This window comes from Dermacentor variabilis, chromosome 6, assembly GCF_050947875.1.
Source record: "Dermacentor variabilis isolate Ectoservices chromosome 6, ASM5094787v1, whole genome shotgun sequence".
NCBI classification, from domain to species: domain Eukaryota; kingdom Metazoa; phylum Arthropoda; class Arachnida; order Ixodida; family Ixodidae; genus Dermacentor; species Dermacentor variabilis.
In genome coordinates this window covers 126,179,612-126,202,260 of record NC_134573.1, presented here as the reverse complement: position 1 = coordinate 126,202,260, position 22,649 = coordinate 126,179,612, and the positions used below count along the sequence as shown (strand labels likewise).

The following is a 22,649-nucleotide window of genomic DNA, read 5'->3' as shown; positions in this document are numbered from 1 at the left end:
ATGAGCTTTGTTATATATAAAAGAAGTTATAGTATGATGACTGTAGAAGCAGATTTTTTGTTTAGGCTGTCAATTTTTTTAATAAATATTGTTGAAATATGCAAACTCAGAAAAGCGAAACTATCAAGTTTTTTACAAATTTATAACTCAGCATTGGGAAGCGGTATCACAATTCTGTAAACTGCCCTTAATGATACATTTAAAGCAAACAAAATTGGTATACACCCCTCTGAAATATGCCACTAATTTGCAAGTAGGACTTTTGCGAAACCCTTGTAAACATATTGTAACAAATTTACATAAGCATTAAATTCATATGTCAAATTTGTCGGCTTTCGATATTAGAATGGGTGCAGTTTTGGCAACTCCAAAATACATTACCTGTGCTGGCAACACTCCAAATAAACAGAGGTGGCTACGACATCCAGGTTCATGGTGGCTGCTTTGCTTGGCGCTGCGCTTACGCGTTTCTCGTTTGTGGTGTCGAATCGAGGTGTTTCGTCAAAACCAATAGGGTCCTTGCTGCCGATTACTTTATTTTGATCGGTCTCAAGGATTTCAGCGACCATACTGTTAAAATAGTTGCACTGTGTCTGCCAACGTCCGGCCTGCCCAGCGAGCTGCATCAGGCTTCTTTTTTTTTTTTTTTAACAGCCTTTCAAGTGAGCCGGAGGTTTAAAAAAGGGAGCTGTTTGTGTGTAGTGGGCTTCTGAAAGGCGTAAGCACTTGTTCAAGGTTGCTCCATTCGTACAGGTACTATACTCGACTGTTTTCGACCTTCATAGGCAACTCCGCACTGTGACTTGTGTTGTAGTATGGCATGTATAGCATCTCGTCATACACAGGCAGTAACATCTGTCATGCTTTCAGAAGCTAAATATGAATACTCTGTACTGCAGCTAAAAAAGTGACGTCACCTGGTATGTATCTTGGTATAGAAACAAATGAGAGTTTCCTTTGTGAGTGGGGACCGCACCTTTCTTTCTGTAGTTAGCTGATAGATGTGATAAGGTTGCCTGCGTCTGATGACTGGTGCTTGTTCGTGCTTGCAGTACACAGTGTTCGAGGTAGGGCTCGGGCTTGCGAACGCAGCAGACACCCGCTGCCCATAGAAATTCTCAAATCATAGTGAAATGAGAGAAGTGAATAACAATCAATCGGACGAAGTTGAGTTTCTTTCAACGGGTCTTCAAAATTTAATGAAGGTTTTCTTCTGGGCAAAGTCACTTGTACTAGTGTGAATGCATGACTTGGGAACAAACTACCAGTTGTAATGGAATTTAGGTGTGTGCAGTGTCGAAAAGCAAACTAGCGGCACTGTGCGTAGGTTGAACGCTCCAAAGCTGGAATGAGTGCTGTTTGATGTTGCTTCTAAATTTCTAGCAAGCAAATAAACCATGCAACCAGCAAATAAAGCAAATAAAATCAGTGCATTGAGAGAAAACATATCTTCTACCTGCGCCACTAAATTAAAGCATGCCATAAAAACTATATGTCACCTCATGGCACATGTGTCATGATCAACTTCAGAATTTTTGAGGCAGTTTTCATTCCTGCTGTCATGCCTGCAGACGAAAGTACATTAGCAAGATTGTTCCTTCTGCTTAGAGCATTGGTAAAACTCGTGCTGGGGCAGAAAGCTATAAACGAACAAAACCAAATGAAGCTTAAACGTACACCACTATAATTTATTAAAGCGCCTGCCTATAAAAATCACACGCCGCAATTTAATATGCTGGCAAGATATTGAAAGCAATGTTATGCTCGCCGGGAAGAAAAGTCCAGAGTGAAGCGTTTCGAACGAACCGGTATAGTATCAGTCGTCACCTTTTCCCAATGCGAAGTTTCTTACCCAAGTCACCCTCCAATACCCTTCGTCCGCTTCTTTTGCAAAAAGATGAAATCATGCATTGCTGTCTTTCCACCACGATGAGACACATAATTGTACACTGCAAGTCTTTCGACATCCCTATTTCTTCATTTTCAGGCTTGCATTTGAGAACTGCAAGGCATTCAGCGCATGCATCATAGGAGGCCCTCTTTCACTTCAACATGACTTCAAGCTTGAACCTGGATCGGCTGTTTCTCAGCATCGCCACTAGGGGGCAAGCATTTAGTTGGAGTCGCCATTACAGAACTGCGATATCTGTTTTCGGTACAGAGTTACAGATTTGTAAACCTCGTGCTTCTATTATATTTAACTGCTTATTCTCAACAATTTTTGTAAAAAAAAATTTCAGTCCCCGAATCAAAATTTTGCTTACTACAGTTGCAACAAATTTCGTTCAGATTGGTCCAGCAGTTCCCTCAAAAGCATTTCTGTGATTACATGTATTTGATTAAGGCAATTGCAGTTAGCCCCCGAACTAAAGCTTCCTCCTAACACCCTTTATACACCCATTAGTTAAAATATACAGTGTACAGAGACGGAAACGAGCCTGCAAAAGGTTGATGTTAATGTTGACATGATACACTGTGCAAGCCACCGTCCTCTTCTATATTTTCATCAAACACCATCTAGTGGTGGCCACTACAGGACAATCAGGTCTTTTTGCTTCCTTTTGTCCACATAGTCTGTCAGCGCTGTAATATTCCTGTGAGAACACTCGTCTGTTCGGATATGGAGACCTTGCAAGAACACTCACTGACCGGTAGGAGCGTAGCGATGTCGGCGGTGACGCTTGTAGCATCTCTGCTGTCGACTGTGGCCACTCGTTGGGTGGGCTCCACTCGAACCGCGTTCGCCTGCCTTGAGAGAAAATGACATTCACAGCTTTAGCTGCCTGCCTTGGCGAAGCACAGCGTATGTATCATATGTATACCACAGCACACTTTAGTTACACGTTTGATGTAATTAGACATGATGCGCAAAGTGTGCCTTTCCATAACTCCTTCTCTTCTCCAATGTACGACGCGCGTAACTTCACCACACTTAAAGGGACACAACTGGTTAGAATCTGTATGAGACGTTGATGGAAATCAAATGCCCATTATTTGTAGAGAGAGAATCCAGCATGCTGTTCGCCATTCAAGTAGGAATTATAATTTTAAATTGGCAAAGAAAGTTTTAAAAAACAGTGAGTGGCGCGACCTGGCGACGAAGTCTTGGTACTTCGGATGTAGTATGTGAGATTACTGTACGTAAGTTGGCTGTTATTAGACAGTTTTAGTATAGCGTATGCTATACCATTGCATACGCTATAAAATAGCGGGTCGTCGCTGCGCATGCGGAGAACGCTAAAGGACACATAGCGTATAGCGTACGCACGCTATTTCTCAGATTTAGCGTTAGCGTCTTTGCATGGTTTGAGGAGTTTGCATGAAACGTGGTGGCGGTCCCGGCTGCCCACTTTGAATTGAATTTGGCATTGCTTTTGTAAAATTCACTTAGATCCGAAGATTTCGCAGGCCAACTAAAGCTGTAAAAAATGTGCGCTGTTTAGCGTACGCTACACTATAGCATATAGCGTACGCTATAATTTGCGTATGCTAAACCAGAACTGTCTATTAAGCACAGCGAAATATTGCTTATCATTGCAGGTCATATTTTATTAGGCTTTAGCACTTAATTCTACACGTATTACGAAGTAAAAAAATCACCAATGTTTACAATACTATCTAATGCAGAGTTTTAGTGCAGCTGCTTAGATGTTATGAATTCACGATACATTGTGTCAAATAATTTGATTCACAATGACAGGGGTCCTCTAGGCAGTGTTGAGCCTCTGCCTGGGCAGTTCGTTTAGCGGCAGCGGCAGGCAAAGCATTTCCACCGATTGCGTCACTCATTGTTCAGAAAGAAAGCGCGAACACGGGAACACGTGGAGCATATTCTTTAGCGGCGAGGCAAAGTAGGGCATACGCAATGGGTTCGAAGCCCATGCCAGCGCTTTGTCCATGTATGGTATCGGTGGACGCGCTCGCCGCATGCCTGGTCACTGCTATTGAGCATGTCTCGTGCGGCACTCCAGTTTTCTCCTCACCCTTTCACCATATTCTCCTCCTCCTCGTGATTCCATTGTGACCTCCTTCTCCTCTTTCATCCTCTGCTGCGCTCTGCGTTTGCTCTTTCATCCTTCGCTGTGCTCGTTTGTTCGGTTACAAGAAATGCCGATGCTCAACGCATGCTCAGCGTGCTCAACAGGCCCCTCAGAGCTGCGCTCTAAATGTGCACACTAATGATAGTCGAGCGACGCTGCCTTCGTGGTAACGAGTGGAGCAGGAAAGCAGGCAGAGTTGTTCAGTGCATTGCAGCGCACATTAGGGCTGTTGTACACACGTGAATTCGCGAGTTTGTAACCCGAGTTCTGTGGTCTCTGTGAGATAAAAAAATGCTATCGACGAATTGTGCCGTGAATGGGTGCCAGCATTGCAAAATTGACAGTCACTTCAGTACCCTTATGTGATTTTAATGCGAGAGCATTATGACTTCTCTAATTGATTATGTCCATGGTACATGGTGTCATACATTGTCACGTGTCCTTCACAACTCTACCTTAATCCACTTTGATCTAACATGTACAAACCTTAATCCACATTAATCTACCTTGCTCTAATTTGTACCAACCTTAATCCACTTTACTCCACCTTAAGTTCTAACTTTATTTCACTTCACTCTAATTCCCCTTAATTAACTTTATATTTCTCATTAGTTACCCATAATTACTACTAATTAAAGTTATACCATTTGCTATCTTCTTTATGACTACTGACATCGTACAAGACAATGATGATGTGACGGATCATGGTGCTCGTTGGTAAGTGCTTGGTCAGGCCGTATTTTCTGCCTCGTGGGACATATAATGACTTTGCGTTAATAATAGCACTACTGGCATATCCTACCACTTGACTTGGCTTTAAAAAAATGCACCTGGCACATGTAGCCAGCAAAAGCATTTCCTTCAAGATCAGTTTGTGTTACTTGGAGAGAGCCGACACTGGGGCATAGATTTGATTCGGAGACCACCTATTACTGTAGAAATAATTCAACGCTTCAGAAAACAGGAACTGCAGGAACATCAGTTTGATAAACAAAATATAACTTTCTTACAGCCAGAGCCGCATTTGTTGTCTGCTTCCCACCAATGCCGGCATATAATCACTATCGCGCTCACCTATCACTGTTTCCAGCACATTTATTGAGCACAAGTACATCCTCAATGCAGATCGGAAAATTCTGATAAAAATTGTTCGATGGCACTTTACTGTTTACAACTATGTAACTGTATGACTGGACATTCAGACCACTAAGCTCTCCATTGCACTAAATAAATGGGTACGGAGTGCAGACTTGGCAGTCTGTACGAAGACCCCTCAGACGTCGGATCTTGAAATCCGGTGCGAATATGCAAAACCTTTCTCAATATTTTGGTCACAGCTCAGCACTTATGCTCAACATTTGCGTAAAGGTTGTGCCACTTGATACGGCAACAACTGATCGTTTGTCATTGCAGCTAAGGATATTCAGTATAAACTCCTTGGTTGCAGGCCCGCGGTGTTTAAAATGGCGGCACAAGGGAGTAACAGTCAACAAGGAGGTGCTCACTCCGTGCAGCAGTTGCAGGCACTTACCGTGTTGGCGTCGTCGTTGCGTGGGTGCAGGGCTGTCAAACGAATCCCAGTCACTGCGAAAGGCAATGTAATATTTCAGAAACAGTTGGACATAAGCTACACAAACTACACCATCAGCGCCGTGCAGGGTTTGAAAAAAGTGACGAGTTGGTGGACCGTTCGCAGCAAGTGTATGTCGAACAGTGGCTTTCACCGCCTGTTTCTGGCGAAGTCCTATAAGCACATACTATGACCTATGACAAAGCAGTAACCCATAGAATGTTCTTTTGAATAATGTCTGTCTACTTATCCCAGCGCAATTGTCATGCTGCGAATGGCCGCTCTGTGACAGGATTGAGACGTTTTCAAGATTTCGGAAAGCAGCACGGAAAGAAACAAAAGAAAACTATTTATGCAGTTCAAACAGATGTATATACTGGAACTTGCGTTTCAGTCTTTCCTTTCCTTAGCCTGAACCAACAAGTTACATAGGTACACAAAAAAGGTAAGACGCAACTCCACCCACTGGTGCTAATCTGGACCCACCCTTGGCTCCAGCCCCCTGCTAAACTTAGCCTGCCTCTCTTTTACTGAGGCCGCTTGCCTGTAGACTTGTAGTGCGTACTTTGCTGCAGCGCCTTCAGAGTAAAACGTCGTTTCAGGGCATGCTCAAAGTAGTACTGAAAGCTGGGCGAGTTAGTGAGTGTTCATGGTAAAACTAGTCCGCACAAAGAACGAAGGACACGGCTAGCTTACAAACAAACACAGTTCTTTGGGCGCGCTTGTTTTGCCATGAATGCCGATAGTAATTAAACATCCCGACTACGCACACGGCTGGATACTATCAAAGAGTGCCGTTTCCTTGAGGTGGAGGTGGCGTACGGCAGGCAGCACATGGTCATTCATTGCCAATGTATATTGGCTACGCATTGACGCGTCTTTAGAAGGTGAGGTTATACTGCGCAGTGCTCACGTATGTAAATTTACATGTCCATGTGCGACCAAGACAGATGTCATGGAAAAAAAGAAGAGAAGTGAATGTAGAACGGCTGCTGGTTTTGGATGGGCGATGCAGGCCTGTATAGATTGAACGCTGAGTTAGTTCCCCCCGGTTTCCTCGTTCATTTCCTCGGGGGAGAACGTTCCAGAAGTGCAAGTCACGCGACTGTCAACGCAGCTACGGGCATTACGGCAGAAAACGAGGTAGAACGACGTTCTTCGATAGCAGTAACCCGAGAATATGGCGATGCCGTGGCGTATGAACGTTGAAGGCAATGTCGGTGCGACCATATGGGAGTATAATATGTGCGCGCGCATTTTTGTCCGCGCGCGTGTATACGACCCTGTCTATCGCTCGATCTCCACGCGTGTGCGCGACGTGCGTACCTCTGCACGAGCAGCTCGACCTCGTCGCCCGTGGTGTGCGTGTCCATGATGCGCTGCACCTGCTCGTACGTCTTTCCCGTGAGGGGCACTCCGTTCCACTCGAGCACGCGGTCCCCCTCGCTCAGCTGTCCCAGCGTGTCGGGCCGGCTGACGCGGGCCACGTAGGCGCCCAGCTGGCCGTTGCTCATGCGCTTGCCGCCCACCACGCGCACGCCCAGGCCTCCACGGCGAGGGTCGCGCGTCAGCAGCACGCGCCGGGCGCCGCCCCGGCCGCCGCCGCCGCCCACCATGTCGGGCTCGGGCTCCTGCAACGAGCATCCACACAAACTCAGTGGTCTTCACTTTAATGAATGAATGAATGAAGGAAGGAAGGAAGGAAAGGAAGGAAGGAAGGAAGGAAGGAAGGAAGGAAGGAAGTGAAATGAAAGAAGGAAGGCTGGAATTAATTATTCATAGAAGGTGCGGACGTTACAAGAATCTGGTAGCGCGATTTCTCCAATTACCTGATGAAACCTGCTGGGAAGATGACAGCACGTAAATTGAAAAGAAAAGAAACACAAAACACGGATATTTATAAATATGACTAATATGGGGGTCTTGATGTAGAGCGCTGCTGTCACCGTCTGACTAACTTGGAAAGAGCCTAGTTAGAACACGATCATTCTGTGATCAATTTTCAGGCGAAGCTGGTCTAATGAGACACAAGGTTGTGCACAAGCGCATTCACTCGCCCTAAGAAAGGCCTAGCCAGTATACACATTGCTACAGTGAATTAAGCAGATTGCTGAAATAATTGATTTGAATGACGTGAGAATGTAATGAAATACAGAAAAAGATGTTTATGTCATTTTGTCAACTGGGGCGCTATAACGTAAAACTATTCCAAACTTTTCTATTCCAATTTTGCAATCAGCCTTCCGCGATTGGTCAAAAACTTTTTGGACCACTCCCCTTTCACCTGTCTGTCACGCGACGTCACGAGAACCGCGATAGCTCCCCATCTGATATAACGTGTACACACGGATTATGCATGATTTGACCGAACAAAAGAAATATAGTTATTTCCGATTCGACGCCTCTTGGCCATTAGCCCTCGGCCATTGGTCAAAAGTTTTCGGGCTGCGCCCACTTCACCTGCCTCTCACGCGACGTCACAAAACCGCAAAAACTCCCCGCGTCAAAGTGGCGTGTACGCGATAAAGATGCATTAATAAGGCGCACAAAACTGAATTTTCTTCGGAATAGCCGCAGGCTACCCCGTTCCGAAAGGAATTAAAGATGGCTGCCGCCGATCGCTCAGACGCTGGCAACTCGCACATGCCGGAGAGCATGGGTGTATTTGCGCATAATAAAGCTTCTTGCGTGGCCATGTAACGTTTTCGAGCACTTTGGGCACGTTTACCCCCTCATTCTGCCAACTCTCCTTTGCTGAGGATCCGTTTTAGCGTCATTCTTATGCTTCCTTTGCATGCCGCCGCGATTGTCGACGAGCCATCGCAAGCTAAGTAAGGGAAAGCGGACCAATCGAAGACGCCGGCACCACCCTCTTCATTCGGTCATCAATTTTGAGTGCAGTGGCTCGGCCCTATCGAATCCCTCTCCACTTGAGCGTGCTCCTCGCCTCTTGTGAGCCAATTACATAAGAGAACGCGCTCAGTGTAGGCAATGTTATTCGTTTTTCAAGCAAACAAAAGTGACCTATGAACAAGGAGAGCGTTTGATTGGTCTGTTTAGAGAACCCGGCGGGTGACCGCCCGATGCTTGCGTCGGTGGTTACGCAAACTTTAAGTCAGGACATTGGAATAAAAACACATTGGAATAGCTTTACGTTATAGGGCCCCTGTTCTACAAAAATACTAGTTTTTCAGGATTGCGGGCTCTACACGGAGTTTAGCATAATATCTGACATGCGCTTGAATGAAGAATTGGTAGTAAAAAAAAGTATAAAGAAAAGCGGGGGGGAGGGGGGGCCGGAGGTAGCAAAGTCTAAACCAGGCAAGCTGTTGAAGTTGGGCCTTCTCAACTACTCTCCTGAACGGTGACTGGAGAGCCATAATGACCGGAACTCTATTCATTCCTATCACGGTGGGCACCAACACCGGCCTCGAACACTGTGAAGAGTAACACCTAGCCCAACCGGCGCATGCTAGATGAGGACCGCCAAAAGTGTGGGTATTCGCTTAGGCGCGGTGCGCATATATCTCAGCGGTGAAAGCCAATTTCTGTGGCGCTGGAATGCGGCGATGTTTTCAGATCAACAGCAGTTTGGAATGCCGCTCTCGTACGAGCAGCCGTCAGTATCGATCGCGTTCGGCCAGAATAACCGCAGCAAGGAAAAACCCAACAGAAAAATAATGTATTCCCATCTCTCTCTCTCTCTTTCCGCGGCTCGCCTTTGCGGCCCAGGAAACGGCCTGCTGAGCGCTATAATAAACTTGCGAGCGGCTCTTTAACGTCAGTGCATTTCGCTGCTATTGCCTTTCGTCAAAGCGGAAACAAAAGCTTCGACCTAACCAGTCGGGTCACTCTCGATTTTTTCGCTACGCTCTGCGGCCGCCTACAAGACACCGGTGAACTGGTTCGAGCGATCGGCAGCCCAACGGACCGCGAACAAATTTACCAGTTGTGCATAGAGTCCGTACAGTCGGAGACGTTAATCTGTACATAGCTCCGATTGACCTGTCCCTCGCCACAATTTGAGAAAAAACATGGCGTAGTGTTGCCGCAGTCACTCTAGTCAGGAAGCTCTTCTTCCACCGCTTTCTTAAGTACATTAAAGGACCTGACTTTGTTAACACGTGTAATTGAAACAAATCTATCTATACGCCCGGCCTGTACACAACAGGAGTAGTAAGATAGGCAGGTAAGATATTACATGCAGTGCGCGTCAACGCTAGCTTCTCCATTATAATTGTTTTCGTGTGGCGAAACCCATTTTAGGAATAAAATATTTGTACACGCAATGTGCATCGAAGCTGGCTTCTCTGTTATAATGTACTTATTGCGGGGAAGCCCGCTTCTGAAATCACGGGATCGTTCACGCAGCGTGCGCGAAAGCTGTCTTCTTTACAGTACATGTATTTGTGTGGCGAAGCCCTACCTTGCAATTTAATGTCCGTGAACACAGCGTGGTGCACACAGCGTGCATCAACACCAGCTTCTCCCCTATAGGTATCTTATTATGGTGAAGGCCGCTTCTGAAAGTAAAAGTTCGTGCGCGCACTCTGCGCGATAGTTTTCCTCACCGTGTGTATCTTTATGTGGAATCAGATGTTGATGTGAATATTATTCTTGGCACACTAAGACAGTTTTCTTTCCGGCTATCTAGCTAGCCACATATCCCACCAAAATTGAGGGCCGTTCGCGTGGGCACTCACCACTGAGTATGTACCGCTCTTTGAATGAGCCTCTTTGATGCCAACTTGGGTCACCGTCTGTCAATGTGTACGCGCGGACTCCACTGCGGCGCCGCCAGAAGGTGAAACGCGAGAGAAGATCCCGGCACGCCTCACACTTGACGCACTTCAGCTATTCGCACATTTTCATAGCAATTGCAGTTGAGTTCTGTCCAAATTTTTAGTGCCAGCAACATGCAGCAAAGCTGGCTTCTCCACAATATCTATCTTATTGTAGTGAAGCCCGCTTCTGGATTTAGCTGTTTGTGCACGCAGCGTGTTAAATCTTGCTTCTGTAGTAAAGCTTCTTCCTGGGCGACTTCGACGATACACATTGAAGCCATTGTAGCGCAAATAAACACAGGGAAAGTAGCGGAGAGGACACCAGGAACGCTAACTCACAACTGGTTTATTGGGTCGCCCCAGAGAAACAGGAAGGAAGAATCTATTATTTCCTGTTATTTCTGGGGCGACCTAATAAACCAGTTCTGAGTTAGTGCCCGCGTCGTCCTGTCCTTTTCTTTGTCCGTGTTTATTTGCGCTACAACGACTTCTTGCTTCTGTAGTGCGTTATTATGATAAAGACCGCTTCTGGGAATTCTATGCACGCAGCATGCGTCAGATTTGGGCTGTACATTTCCAGGGAGAAGCGCCCTTCGTTCTGTGGGCACGCGTCGTCAGTGCGGGTTTAACGCTCGCGACACAACATAAGATGCATACTCCTCGTGCCAGTGATTGCAGCGTCTATAGCCGGAGCAATTATGAGACGCATTAGCTTATCAAAGATTTTAAAGCTGGGCGAAAGCGTGTAATACCAGTGTCACAAGGCCATTTTCGATTGCGATCGAGCTCCATCTGGATCGAAATTCTGCACCGCGATTGGTTCCCTTCCGCAAATTCAGCCAAGAATTAAGCCAATCGCGACTGAGAAATTCGATCCGGATCGGGCTAGATCGCGATCAAAAGTGCACCGTGTGACACCCGTATAAGTGATCGAGCGACCAAGTGAGTTGTCACAGGCAGGGTTAACTTTGCAGCAAGATTGGGGGTTGTGGGGCGACATTGGTCCGCTCACATGACGCGTGCGATTAGTAGCGCCACTAAGTTACAGCAAATAAAGACCGTGCGTCTCCCAGAAACTCAGAGAAGTCGCGTGAAAAGTACCTCGTTATAAGCTTTGGTCTATTTGAAGATATTCCACAGGGCCACATTGAAAACCACACTTGGTGCAATTTGCGTCGTAGAACGTCCTCTTTAGACGCAAAGTCACGCACTTCGATGTCTTTTCCGTCCACAAGGTATGTCTGACAGAGAGGAGACGAAGGTCAGCCAGTTCTAGGAACCGGAATGCCGAACCCGACTGCTCGCTATCGCTACCCCGGGTGCTCAGCGCCCCTGTTCCCCCAGTGGGCACCAATATCGTCGGTCACCTGAGGCATCATGTGGTGCAGGCGCCGCCGGCGGGGCATGTCCGGCAGCAGCGGCATGGCGGGCGGCTCCTCGTCCTCCTCCTCCGACGAGATGGGCGAGTCCGGGAAGGTGGACGCGATGAGCGCCATGCTGCGGTCCTCGGCGCTGGTGCCGCATTGCATCAGGCCCCCGCCTCCCATGAGGCCCACCCCCGCGCTGCCGACCATGCCGGCAGGCGGGTGCATGAGCCCCATCGAGTCGTTGGTCATGGGGCCCGGGGAGGTGGCGGGCCAGCGGCGCCTCTCTTGGCGTAGCACCTGGTCGATGGCCTCGAGCACGCTGCCGCCCGTGCTGGTGGCGTTGCTGACGACGCTCAGCTCGGGCGACACTCCGGTATCGCCTGCAGCGTAAACGCATTCATGCGCGTACGTGCGAAGGTAGTTGTACGCGCGTGTGCATGACGCGACTTGAGAGACGGCAGAGCAGGACGTGCCATGTTCTGGACACTGTTAAATTCAGCCATATTGTCGAGTTATGTAATGGCGACATTTTAAGCCGACCAGAGAGGCAGCCCCATGGACAAATAAGAGCTGACCAGACGGTGAATTGAACAATATGGCGAAGTTTGCCAAAGTCTAAACTAGCACCCCAGGTGCAAAAAAGAAAGAAAGAAAGAAAGAAAGAAAGAAAGAAAGAAAGAAAGAAAGAAAGAAAGAAAGAAAGAAAGAAAGAAAGAAAGAAAGTTTGGTGATTTCTGTGGAATACTGCGAGGCGAATAATTTTCCTCGAATTCCTTTTCTTTCTTTTCCTTTTTTTTGTCAGCCGTGATTGGCTTTATAGCTGTGCAAAACCAGAGCGAGTGTTTCTGATGGTGTGCCGCTGCCGCATCTGGTTGTTGTGGTTGTGGTTGGGAGTTGCCTTCACGAAAGCTTATTCAGCAGTAATTGGAATGGCTGACAGTCCTGCATGTGATGTCTGCGGCTGCGAGGAGAACGCTGACCACCTATTGTGCCACTGTCATCAGTTTGAAGCCCAAAGGCAATCTATGTTCAACGCATTCAGGAAGCTAGATGATCGTCTTCTGAGTGAACAGACAATACTAGAACGCCGTCCCCACCGATCACCGGCTCAGAATGCAATGAATGCACTTCTGTGCTTTTTGCGAACGTCTGGCTTGTGTGAGCGCCTTTGACTCTGTAGTGCTGTCCGTGCACGTCTCTCTACCCCCATCTCTCTCTTTCTCTCCCTTCTTTCTATTGCGCTTCTCCCTTCCCACAGCGCCGGGTAGCCAACCGGACTCCTGACTGGTTAACATCCCTGCCTTCCTTTTATCTCTCGCCCTCTCTGGATTCCTCGACATTTACAGTATCCCGTCATGAAATACATCATTGTTCTCTGGCTTTTACGCACTCCAGAGCGGCAAATATGTAATCGTATGCTTTTAATCCCCCTCCCCGGAACCTAAAAAACAAAGAAGAAGAAAAATCAGCCCCACGTAGGCCATGAGCCATCTTTCTCACCTATATATATATATATATATATATATATATATATATATATATATATATATATATATATATATATATATATATATATATATATATATATATATATATATATATATATCCATCCGTGAACTACGAAACAACATGTATTCGTTTTCTTTGTAGCAACATGCTACGGTAAAGTTGACGACAAATTTATCTTTCATATGGAGAGAAGACTCTTTACCGTGTAGCCGAAGAAAGAAGCCACTGGCATATATAAAGCAAAATAAACCACCGAATTGCGGAAGAACATAGGCGTGTGGTTAGAGAAAGAACGTACCTACCCACACCTATTTTCTTCACACATTTCAGTGCTTTGCATTTGCAGTTACATCATGAACTTCGACAAACTCGTCCAAAAGCTATCCTGAAGGAGTCACTCCTCAAGAGCTTCCCGCTGGAAGTCGAGCAAGCGTGAATACTTTTTTTCTTTTTTTTTTTTGCTTAATATTGCACATATCTATAGACCTTACAACTCCCGATGAACGCCAATGTGAGTTTGATAATTTATACCTACTATATATGGTATAGTGGGCTCTCTCAAGCGCGACCAAGCCTGCTCGGATGGACAAACGCATACTGCCGCGCTACGTCTCTCTGAACGTCGCGCGCGAGGCTTAATTTAGCTCCGATTGCGTCATGCGTGCCACCGCGACGGCGCCATCTGCACTCGCAACACGTGTGTGGTTCGAGCATTCGCCTCTGTCCTCTACGTCCTCTACACGACGATACCAAAGTGAGGTGTGTGGGTAGTTTTGCTGCAATGATATAAGCGATAATGCTGTAACATGTCTTCGCTACATCGGTTTCAACAAGAGACCCCACCCCGTTCGAGCCTTTTTTAAAACGTCCCACGTCCAAAAAGATAATAATATTGTTAAAACAAAGGAAAAGAGAAAGAAAGAAAGGATAAGAAAAGAAGAAGGAAAGAGAACAAGAGATGTACAATTTGCCCTTCAAATGTAGCTTTTTCGCAGTAACAATATTTATGCAGGACAGCCAATTTGATAGGCGGGCGCTTTTACGTGCCATATTGGTAACCGGGGAAGAGCCACATCGATATAAAATAAGTCCTTTCCAGTGTTGCTCTAAGAAAAGAAGGGGATATTTACGCATTTTAGGTTTTCCAACAGATTCATCGCTACCACTATAACGTTCGTAAAAAAAAAAGTAAGTGCTCACAAATGTCTGAGAGCGCTTCAGTAGTTATTTACTAACTACACGTGATTGTTCGGCAACGGGCAACCCTTCTTATTTATTTCTATTGTAAACAACTAATGAGACGGTACGAGATGTGATCCTTGCACGCCCGCATTGCTTTAGTGCAGAGTACAAAGCAATCTCGTGCGGAACACAGGAATGCTGCGGACACAGAGAAAGACGTCAAGCTCCCGCATGAACTGCGCGGCTGCACGTGCCTTGTGTAGGAACCACGCTGCTACCTGTCCTTATTCCTCCGTTGAAGTGTTTTCTTTGTTGCAAATCTGGGTAATGTAGACTCCGGCGAGCGATGGTATGTGAATAAACAAACAAACAAACAAACAAACAAACAAATAAGTAAATAAATAAAAGTACCGAATGTTGTCTAAATCACTACGCTACTGGTCCAGATATAGGCCGCCCTGATTGCTCCTGCCCACGGTAGAATGACAAACTAAATGAAAAGGAAAAGAACAAGTGAACAAAAATTTGTTGCGCTGAAAATTCACTGTATGGCTGGCAGTTGGCTATGGTTAACTTAAAATTACAATGAAACCGTTCGTCAAGCTCTAGTTATAGCTGGCTCCCACTCCACAACCACAGTACTGGCATTCAAAGCCTGAACTGTACGCATGCATTCTAACTCGGAGAGTTAACGCTTCCTTCTCTGACCATTCGGGTATAGTTTCATCCAGTGCTTCGGCACCGGATGCGTGTCTCATCGCGAACTGACGTTTCCTGCGTAAGAAAACTTTAGTGATATGGGCCTGTCGGCTTCCTCGCCCGGCCATAAATAAGGCGGGTGGACAGCGCGTTGTATGTGTAAGCAAAACAAAACTCGGCTTCCCTACCAGTGCCCTCATAAAAAATAAAATAATGATAATGAAGTAAGAGTCGTCGCGTCTGCGCTCTTTGTATTGCGCTAGTTCCGTCTGGAATGTTTATTCGCTTCCCGTCATGGTCAACACAGATTATCCGCGAGGAGCCGTTCATCTACACAGACGGCGCAGAGTGAATTGCGAGACTAGGGAATTGGGGAAAACATAGAAGAGGCCCCGAAATATTTAGCACATGCACTTGCGATCCCCGACTTGACGATATAAAGATTCTGGATAGGATTTTTTTTTTTTCCATATCAACAAGTGGGAGCGACCCGTCCCACCAACGTGTGCAACAGAGAGGAGTATTTTCTTGACGCGTACGTCTAGTCATCGTTGCGAAAGCCCTGTTCCGCGCGTGTGGTTTTTGTTTCTTGTGTATCCTGCATATTTAAACGGCTCGTGCCGGTGAATAAACAGTGCGCCTTTAGCACTTGTTCTTTGAACCCGCCCCGTGTGAGTATGTCTAGCGCTATACCTTCTATCACAAGTATGTCTAGCATGCTGGACTGTGAAAAAGCTTTACTAATTAGCTGAGCTTTAATGTAAAGGCGTGAAAGTGCGAGGTTCTGCAGCTTACAAGTGACATTGCGTCGTGCGTTAGGTTTAGGCGGTCCACGTGGTTCAAATAAGTAATGACGAGAGTTCATCGTATATATGTCGAGTTCACTTGGCTGCGACACCGATCACTGGAAGCTATGCATGCCCCGTCTTATTAATTCCGTGCAGTGAAGCGAACGCTAGGGCTCGCGTCAGCCAATCGGCAACAAAAGCCAGCTGCGCGTTCCAAATAGCGGGCGATGGTGGGGAGGGGGAGGAGCGCTGCGCATGCGCCTAGAGCATGTTGAGCGGTGTCCCTCTCACTCGTTCGCCGGCTCCCGCAGTCCCCAGAACAAGATGGCGGCCACCCAACAAGCGTTGCAAAAGAACGGCGTATTTGTTTTCAGTGCACAATTCATTCCGTCGCGGTAGCCGGAAACGACGCAGAGGATTGCTAGACGCACTGGGCCCTGCCTCTCGCGCATCACTGGCCATTTCAAAAGGCACAGACCTCACGAAGCAACTCGTGGCTCTTCGCATTGTCTTCCCCCACCCTTCGTTCGTTAAAGGGACACTAAAGCGAAACAATAAATTGGAATAATAAAGCATTGTTTGAGAACTCTGCGGGCAGTCATTTGAAAATAATAGTTTGATTATTAGATAAGAAAAGGAAGGTCGAAGCATCCCTATTTGAATTTCGCGCCGAAACCTCGACGCCGGTACGTCAGCGTGACGTCAGGGATACCAAAGTATGTTTTCGCATTTGGGCCGCGTTGGCTGAGTAAATGTTCCCGAAACTTGCCATGTTTAATACTTGGTTCCTTTAGAAAACAATGTAGTCAATCTGTACCGCTATATACTTAAGTAGGCCCTAGAAGATGCCATCAAATTCCATGACGTCACAGCGACCAGTTGCGGGAACTCCAAGGAGGCGTCGCCATCCGTCTTCCGTTCTTGCGCTTTTTCTGGCTTTCCAAGCCTCTCATCGTGGTAAGAGTGGTGTTTTTGGCGTCGTAAAAAGGTAATTTACTGATACAGAGTAATATTTTATCTTTAGTGTCCCTTTAAAGAAGACATCTCACGAAACGGGGAACGTACTGGCGCAAAATACGCGAAGAATGGTGGAAGAGAGACGGGACACGGTGATCCACCCATCTTCGTGCACTTTGCACGAAGATGCGTTGCACGTCACGAAATAAAACCGCCTTCCTCTGCCGTCGTCGCATAGAGTCTGTCCAAGCATCAGCTCAGCTGCACAAGATTCGACGCTAATGTTCACAACTCGTTCTTCTATCGTATTCTTTTTTTACCATTGCGTCATACTGTACATGATACATCGATTTTCGTTAGTAGTCTTTCTCGCTGCTGCAAATGTAAAATGTATTTCTTCTAAACTGTCGCGATTAATTCATTATGCACCTTGAAGCTGTTAATATGTTTCTGCAAGCTTGCTACATGTTTGTGTATGTGAAGTCATGTACGTGTGCAGCTGCTATTTGTGGGCGCGTGGGGCTTTGTCAGGTTATTGATCTCAACAGCTTTTTCCGCCTGTTCTCCAGCATCGTGATGCCGACGAAATGCATCGGCCTTCCAGTCACTTTTCTGACGGTAACGCTGTTTTATGCATTGAGGCACAAAAGTAACTGCAACACTAATGCACTTCGTCTGACGCTTTGAAAATGAATGTCTCTAAACTGGTGCAGTCCTGAAAATTCGTTCCAGTAGATGTGCCTTGCGAACTCAGTAGGTACAATTCGTAGATGAAAATATATGCCGTAAAATAAATGAAAACGTTAATTACTCTAATTATGCTACTTATTCACTTAAGTATTTTGATTTCTCGTAGAATTAATGGCCGCCTCATCAAGTAATTTAGATCAAGGGTTGGAATTGTACTATCTGCCACAGGCATTTCTTTAAAATCTGGTGCAGCTAAGGAAACACCCTGCATGTGAGTGAGTATATATATACATATATATATATATATATATATATATATATATATATATATATATATATATATATATATATATATATAAAGTTATGGGAATTTTTAAATATAGCTTGTTGCAGATAACATAATTCTGCTCCTTGAGCTGGATTATTCAGAGGCGGACATTACTGGCACGAGAAATCAAAACACATATTCAACGAATTAACGAAAATTCAAATATTAACTCCTTAATTAATTACTTTATGGCAGATATTGCAATTTACGAATTGTAGCCGACGAAGTGGAACAACAGTGCATTTTTACAACGAGTTTGATGGCGCATATCACCAAACTGGCGCCATTCTTGAAATTAATTCCAAGTGGATACGCCTTGCATGCCCGTCGGCTACAATTCGTAAATTATAATGTGTGCCGTGAAGTAATTAATTCAGAAGTTAATACGTGAATTTTCGTTAATTGGTTGAATAAGTGTTTCGAATTATCGTGCTAGTAATGTCCGCCTTTCTGAATAATCCAGCTCAAAGTCTAGGATTGCGCTATCTGCAACAGGCTATTTTTGAAAATTCCGTAGAACTTGAATTTGATCACCCTGTAGACGTCACGAAAGAGCTTGTGAGGAGATAACAGACATATAGTGTGTGTCGACGACGCGTTCTGTGTGAATCCCCATAATGAGCGGTCTTGCGTATTGCAGGCGGGCAATAATCAATTATCTGCATATTAAACGGCGCAAAGACGCAAAACAAGAATACAAAATATAGGAGTGTTCGAATAGAGATTTTTGAGACCAAATCGCATAGGGTCAGAAGCGAATCGAATAGGAAATGCTTTTCGAATAGTTTTCGAATAATGAACAGCCGTTATAACAATTAACATCAACCGATGTTCACATCCCAGCATTCTTAAAGTTAGCAACTTTCTGTCATTCATACTTATTACGTTATGAAGCGTTGTTTATTGAAAGCGCAAATGATGTATTAGGAGCAAACAAGTTTTTTTCCGCATGCACAGGACTCTTCAGAAAGTGTGAATGATCACTGTATAGCCTGTAAAATTTGGCTACTTAAGCGACGCATAGCCTGCTCCACTACGCAAGTGCTCGTGTTTTATGTCACTATGTCCGCGGGGTGAAAATTTACCGTCTGCAGTGGACGCTTCAAAACATTCGTAAAGTATTCGAAAATATTCGCATTTACGAATAGTGACTATTCGATTCGATGACCGAATCGAATAAGACATTATTCGATTCGTTATTTGAAAGTTTCGAATATCCGCACATCCCTAGAAAATGTAAAAACAATGATTTTCCGCGGAGCATGTTCTTTGCCTCCTTAAGCGCTCTCTACCGAATACTCTGTCCTGGCTGCTTGCATGGGAGGTCAAAAGGCCAAAGGAACGCTGTACAGGTGTACAGCGTTCACCTGTACATCTGTACAGAACATCTGTACAGGTGCAGCTGTACAGATGGGATGACGGGTTTCCAGAGGGGTACCTCAGCCACCTGTAGAACTCACAGAGAAAGAGCCAGTGCAGACATCCTATTGCGTTCTCTGTTGACGAAAGCAGCTGGCCAGAATGTGTCAGCTTTCAGCTACACGTAATCGTCACGTCGCGAAAGCGATTGAAGCTTTGCAAAGCAAATATCGCGTCGGTCCGAGAAGCGCGGAAGACTCACCTTGGCGCAACCGTGCCAGCTTGTAAAGCTCGGCGTGCAGTCGGGCGTTCTCCTCGATCTGCTGTCTCCGCTTGGCAATCTCGGCCTTGATGGACGCCTTGCGCTGCTCGCAGGTGTCTTCTTCGTCCTCGGAGCCGTACGGCGATGGATGCCACGAGCGCGGTTTGCGACCCTTGTCACCGCGCCGCCGCGTCCGCCACGGGTCAGGCCTGCGCGATAGACAGGGTGAGTGTGCGGGGCACGCGCGAAACACGGAAGGCGGTGTGCGCCGCCGCCACTGCGTCGTGCCTCACCCGGCGGCGGCGGCGGCGGATCGCCGCGGTTCCGGGGCAGCGGTCCAGGACTGGTCGGCGGCTCGGCGCCGCCCCGACCAGCCGAGCAGCGCGGCCAGGTCGCCCTCAGAACGCATGTCTCGATCGCGCAACTCCAGGAGGCGCCGCCGCTCGTCGGTCACGCTGCGCAGCTCCTCGCGCAGCTGCTGCTTGAGCGAGTTCATGTACGAGGGAAGACGGCTGCCTACAGTGCCGACGTTGCCCATGGTGCCAACAGACCCCATCGTGCCCCCAGTCCCCATCGTTCCAACACTTCCCATCGTGCCCACGTTCGTCATCGTGCCTACGCTCCCCATAGCGCCCACAGTTCCCATAGTGCCTGAGGTCCCCATTGTGCCCACTGTGCTGATCGGGCCCGTCGAACCCAGCGCGCCGACGGTGCCCATGGAGCCGATAGAGCCGGTGCCAACGGAACCCAGGGTCCCGAAATTGCCGAAGGTACCGAAAGTACCGGTTGTGCTGGCCGTGCTCATCGTGTTTACCAAGCCGGCCGTGCCGATCACACTACTGACGCTGCTCATCCCGCTGACTGCGCCGGAGGAAGCGGCCAAGCCGCCGTCGACAGAGCAGGCCCGGGGAGGTGGTTGCGGCCTGTTGGGCCGCTCCGGTGCCGACAGCACGCGTGCGCGGTCCTTGGCGCGGCGCGCAGGCACGGGCTCCTGGTCGCGTGGCAGAGGTGGTAGTCGCCGGCGCACCTTGGCGTCCGGCTCGCTGCTGGCGGGTGACTCGGCCGGCTCGGGAGTCACCGACGGGCTGCTCGCCGGCGGGGCTGCCGACAGGCACCGCGGCGCCGGCACGGGAGGGGACGGCTCGGGCAGCTGGCGGCGCGGCGTGCGCGGCGGCGATGCCAAACTGAGCGCCTTGTTGAAGTCGGCCAGCATGCCCGAAATCGTGCCGCTCGTGGCACGCGGCATGCGACGCTCCTCGTGGAACTGCTCCATCAGCTCCTGCTCGGCTGCCTCCAACGAAGGCGACACGTCCAGTATGGGCGACAGATCGCTCACCGGCGACCAGTCGGCGCGACCCGGCAGCGGCACCGTGCGCGGGATGCCGCCTCCGCCGCTGTTGGCCAACTTGTCCTCGGCGGCCGCGTCCGCCTCCATGGACTCTGCGTTCGCTTCGCTGCTGGACGCGGCGACCGCGGGCAGCTCCTCCTCGTCGCTCTCTTCCTCGTCGGCCGACTGCGTTGGCAGCGGCTGAGGCGGCGGCCGTGAGGCGAGCGCCTGCAGCCTGCGCTGCTGCTCCTGTTGCATGCGCTCGAGCCGACGCTCTTGCTCCGCCTGGCTGAGCTCGGCCTGGCGCTGCTCCTCCTGTTCTCGCTTGTGCTGCTCCATCTGCTCGCGTTGTATCCGCCGCCGCTCGGCCTCCTGCTCGTCCTCCGCGGTCGGCGCCGGCTGCTGCTCTGTCGGCACCGTGGCCGTTCCTGGGACAGCTCCCTGCTGCGCAGCTGCCGCAGACTGGGCGTCGGCATGTTGCGCAGCTGCTCGCTGCTGTTGCAACTGCTGCTGCATTTGTTGTTGCATTTGTTGTTGCATTTGTTGAATTTGTTGTTGCATTTGTTGTTGTTGCTGCTGCTGCTGTTGTTGTTGTTGCTGCTGCTGCTGTTGTTGCTGTTGGTGCTGCTGTTGCTGCTGCTGCACCATGTTGGTCTGCTGCATGGTTTGACGTTGCTGCGTGGCAGAGGACTGCAAAGAGGCACGTTGTTGCACGGGAGAAGAAGGAGGCTGCTGCTCGGCGTGCTGCGTCGTGGCACGCTGTATCACGGTAGTGGTGGGCTGAGTGGGTGTTCCAAACTGCGTTGTCGCCGCGCCGTACTGCGACGAGGTAAGCTGCGGCGTTGTAAACTGCCGCACGGCAGGCTGCGTAGCCACCGGTTGCGTTGCGGCAGGCTGCTGCGTGGCGGCAGGTTGCGTAGCGGCAGGTTGCATAGGTGCAGCGGCGAACTGCTGCTGCTGGTACTGCGGCTGTTGGTACTGCGGCTGCTGGTACTGCTGCTGCTGGTACTGCTGCTGGTGGTTCTGCGGCTGCTGGTACTGCTGCTGGTGGTTCTGCTGCCCGGTGGCGGACTGCTGCAGGGATCCGGCACGCTGCACGCCCAACGTGGCGCGCTGCTGCGCGGGCTGCTGCGAGGCCGCCGCGGGATACTGCTGCGGCTGCATCACGCCGGCGGCCCGCTGGATCTGCTGCTGTTGCGTAGCCGCTAAAGGCGGCGCCTTGGACATCGGGGCCGGCTGCCGGAAGCCATCCTGGCGTCGAGCCTCTTGCGACTGGCGGAACTTGGACTGGCACTCCATGCACACCCATGGCCTCTGCGACCGGCGGGCGGGGGCGGGGCAGGTCGCGGCGTGAGCGGCGCGGCGCGCGCGGTCGCCGCGGCGGGGACGCGCGCATCCTCACCTTGCCGTCGGGCTGGGGCAACGCCGAGCCGCAGCGCGCGCACGCCGCGCGGCCGCAGTCCACGCATCGGCCGGAAAGCTCCAGGTCCGAGCCACCGCACAGGGGACATCGCTCCCTGCGCACCCAGAGAAGCGCGGTCTCGCGCCCGGTCTCGCCGCAGTGGCTGCAGCGAGCGCTTACCGCTGCGGTGGCTGCGGCGGCGGCGCCGGCTCCTCCAGGTCCTGGGCGCGGGCCATCACCGACAGTATCTTGGCCCGCTCGGCCTCGGACAGGCTGCTCAGGTCGAGGTCGGGCGGCGCGGCGGGGCCTCCGCGGGGCCCCGCCGCGGCTGCCGCCCGGCCCGGCGGCAGCTCGGCGCTCGCCTCGTTTCCCATGCCCAAGATGG

At 49.0% G+C, this 22,649-nt stretch overlaps 1 protein-coding gene across 1 annotated transcript in view; it reads right to left on the bottom strand.

The window, feature by feature from the left end:
* Positions 1-22,649, bottom strand: part of LOC142586282 (uncharacterized) — a 25,400-nt gene extending 2,751 nt beyond the window's left edge. Inside the window, exons 1-8 of the mRNA XM_075697530.1 lie at positions 22,445-22,649; positions 22,265-22,379; positions 19,829-22,176; positions 19,536-19,744; positions 11,762-12,141; positions 6,937-7,241; positions 5,572-5,624; positions 2,650-2,749 (exon numbers count right to left, since the gene is read on the bottom strand). Of these exons, the coding sequence (XP_075553645.1) occupies positions 2,650-2,749; positions 5,572-5,624; positions 6,937-7,241; positions 11,762-12,141; positions 19,536-19,744; positions 19,829-22,176; positions 22,265-22,379; positions 22,445-22,638 (3,704 nt within the window). The 5' untranslated portion in view covers positions 22,639-22,649. The remainder of the gene's footprint in view (positions 1-2,649; positions 2,750-5,571; positions 5,625-6,936; positions 7,242-11,761; positions 12,142-19,535; positions 19,745-19,828; positions 22,177-22,264; positions 22,380-22,444) is intronic.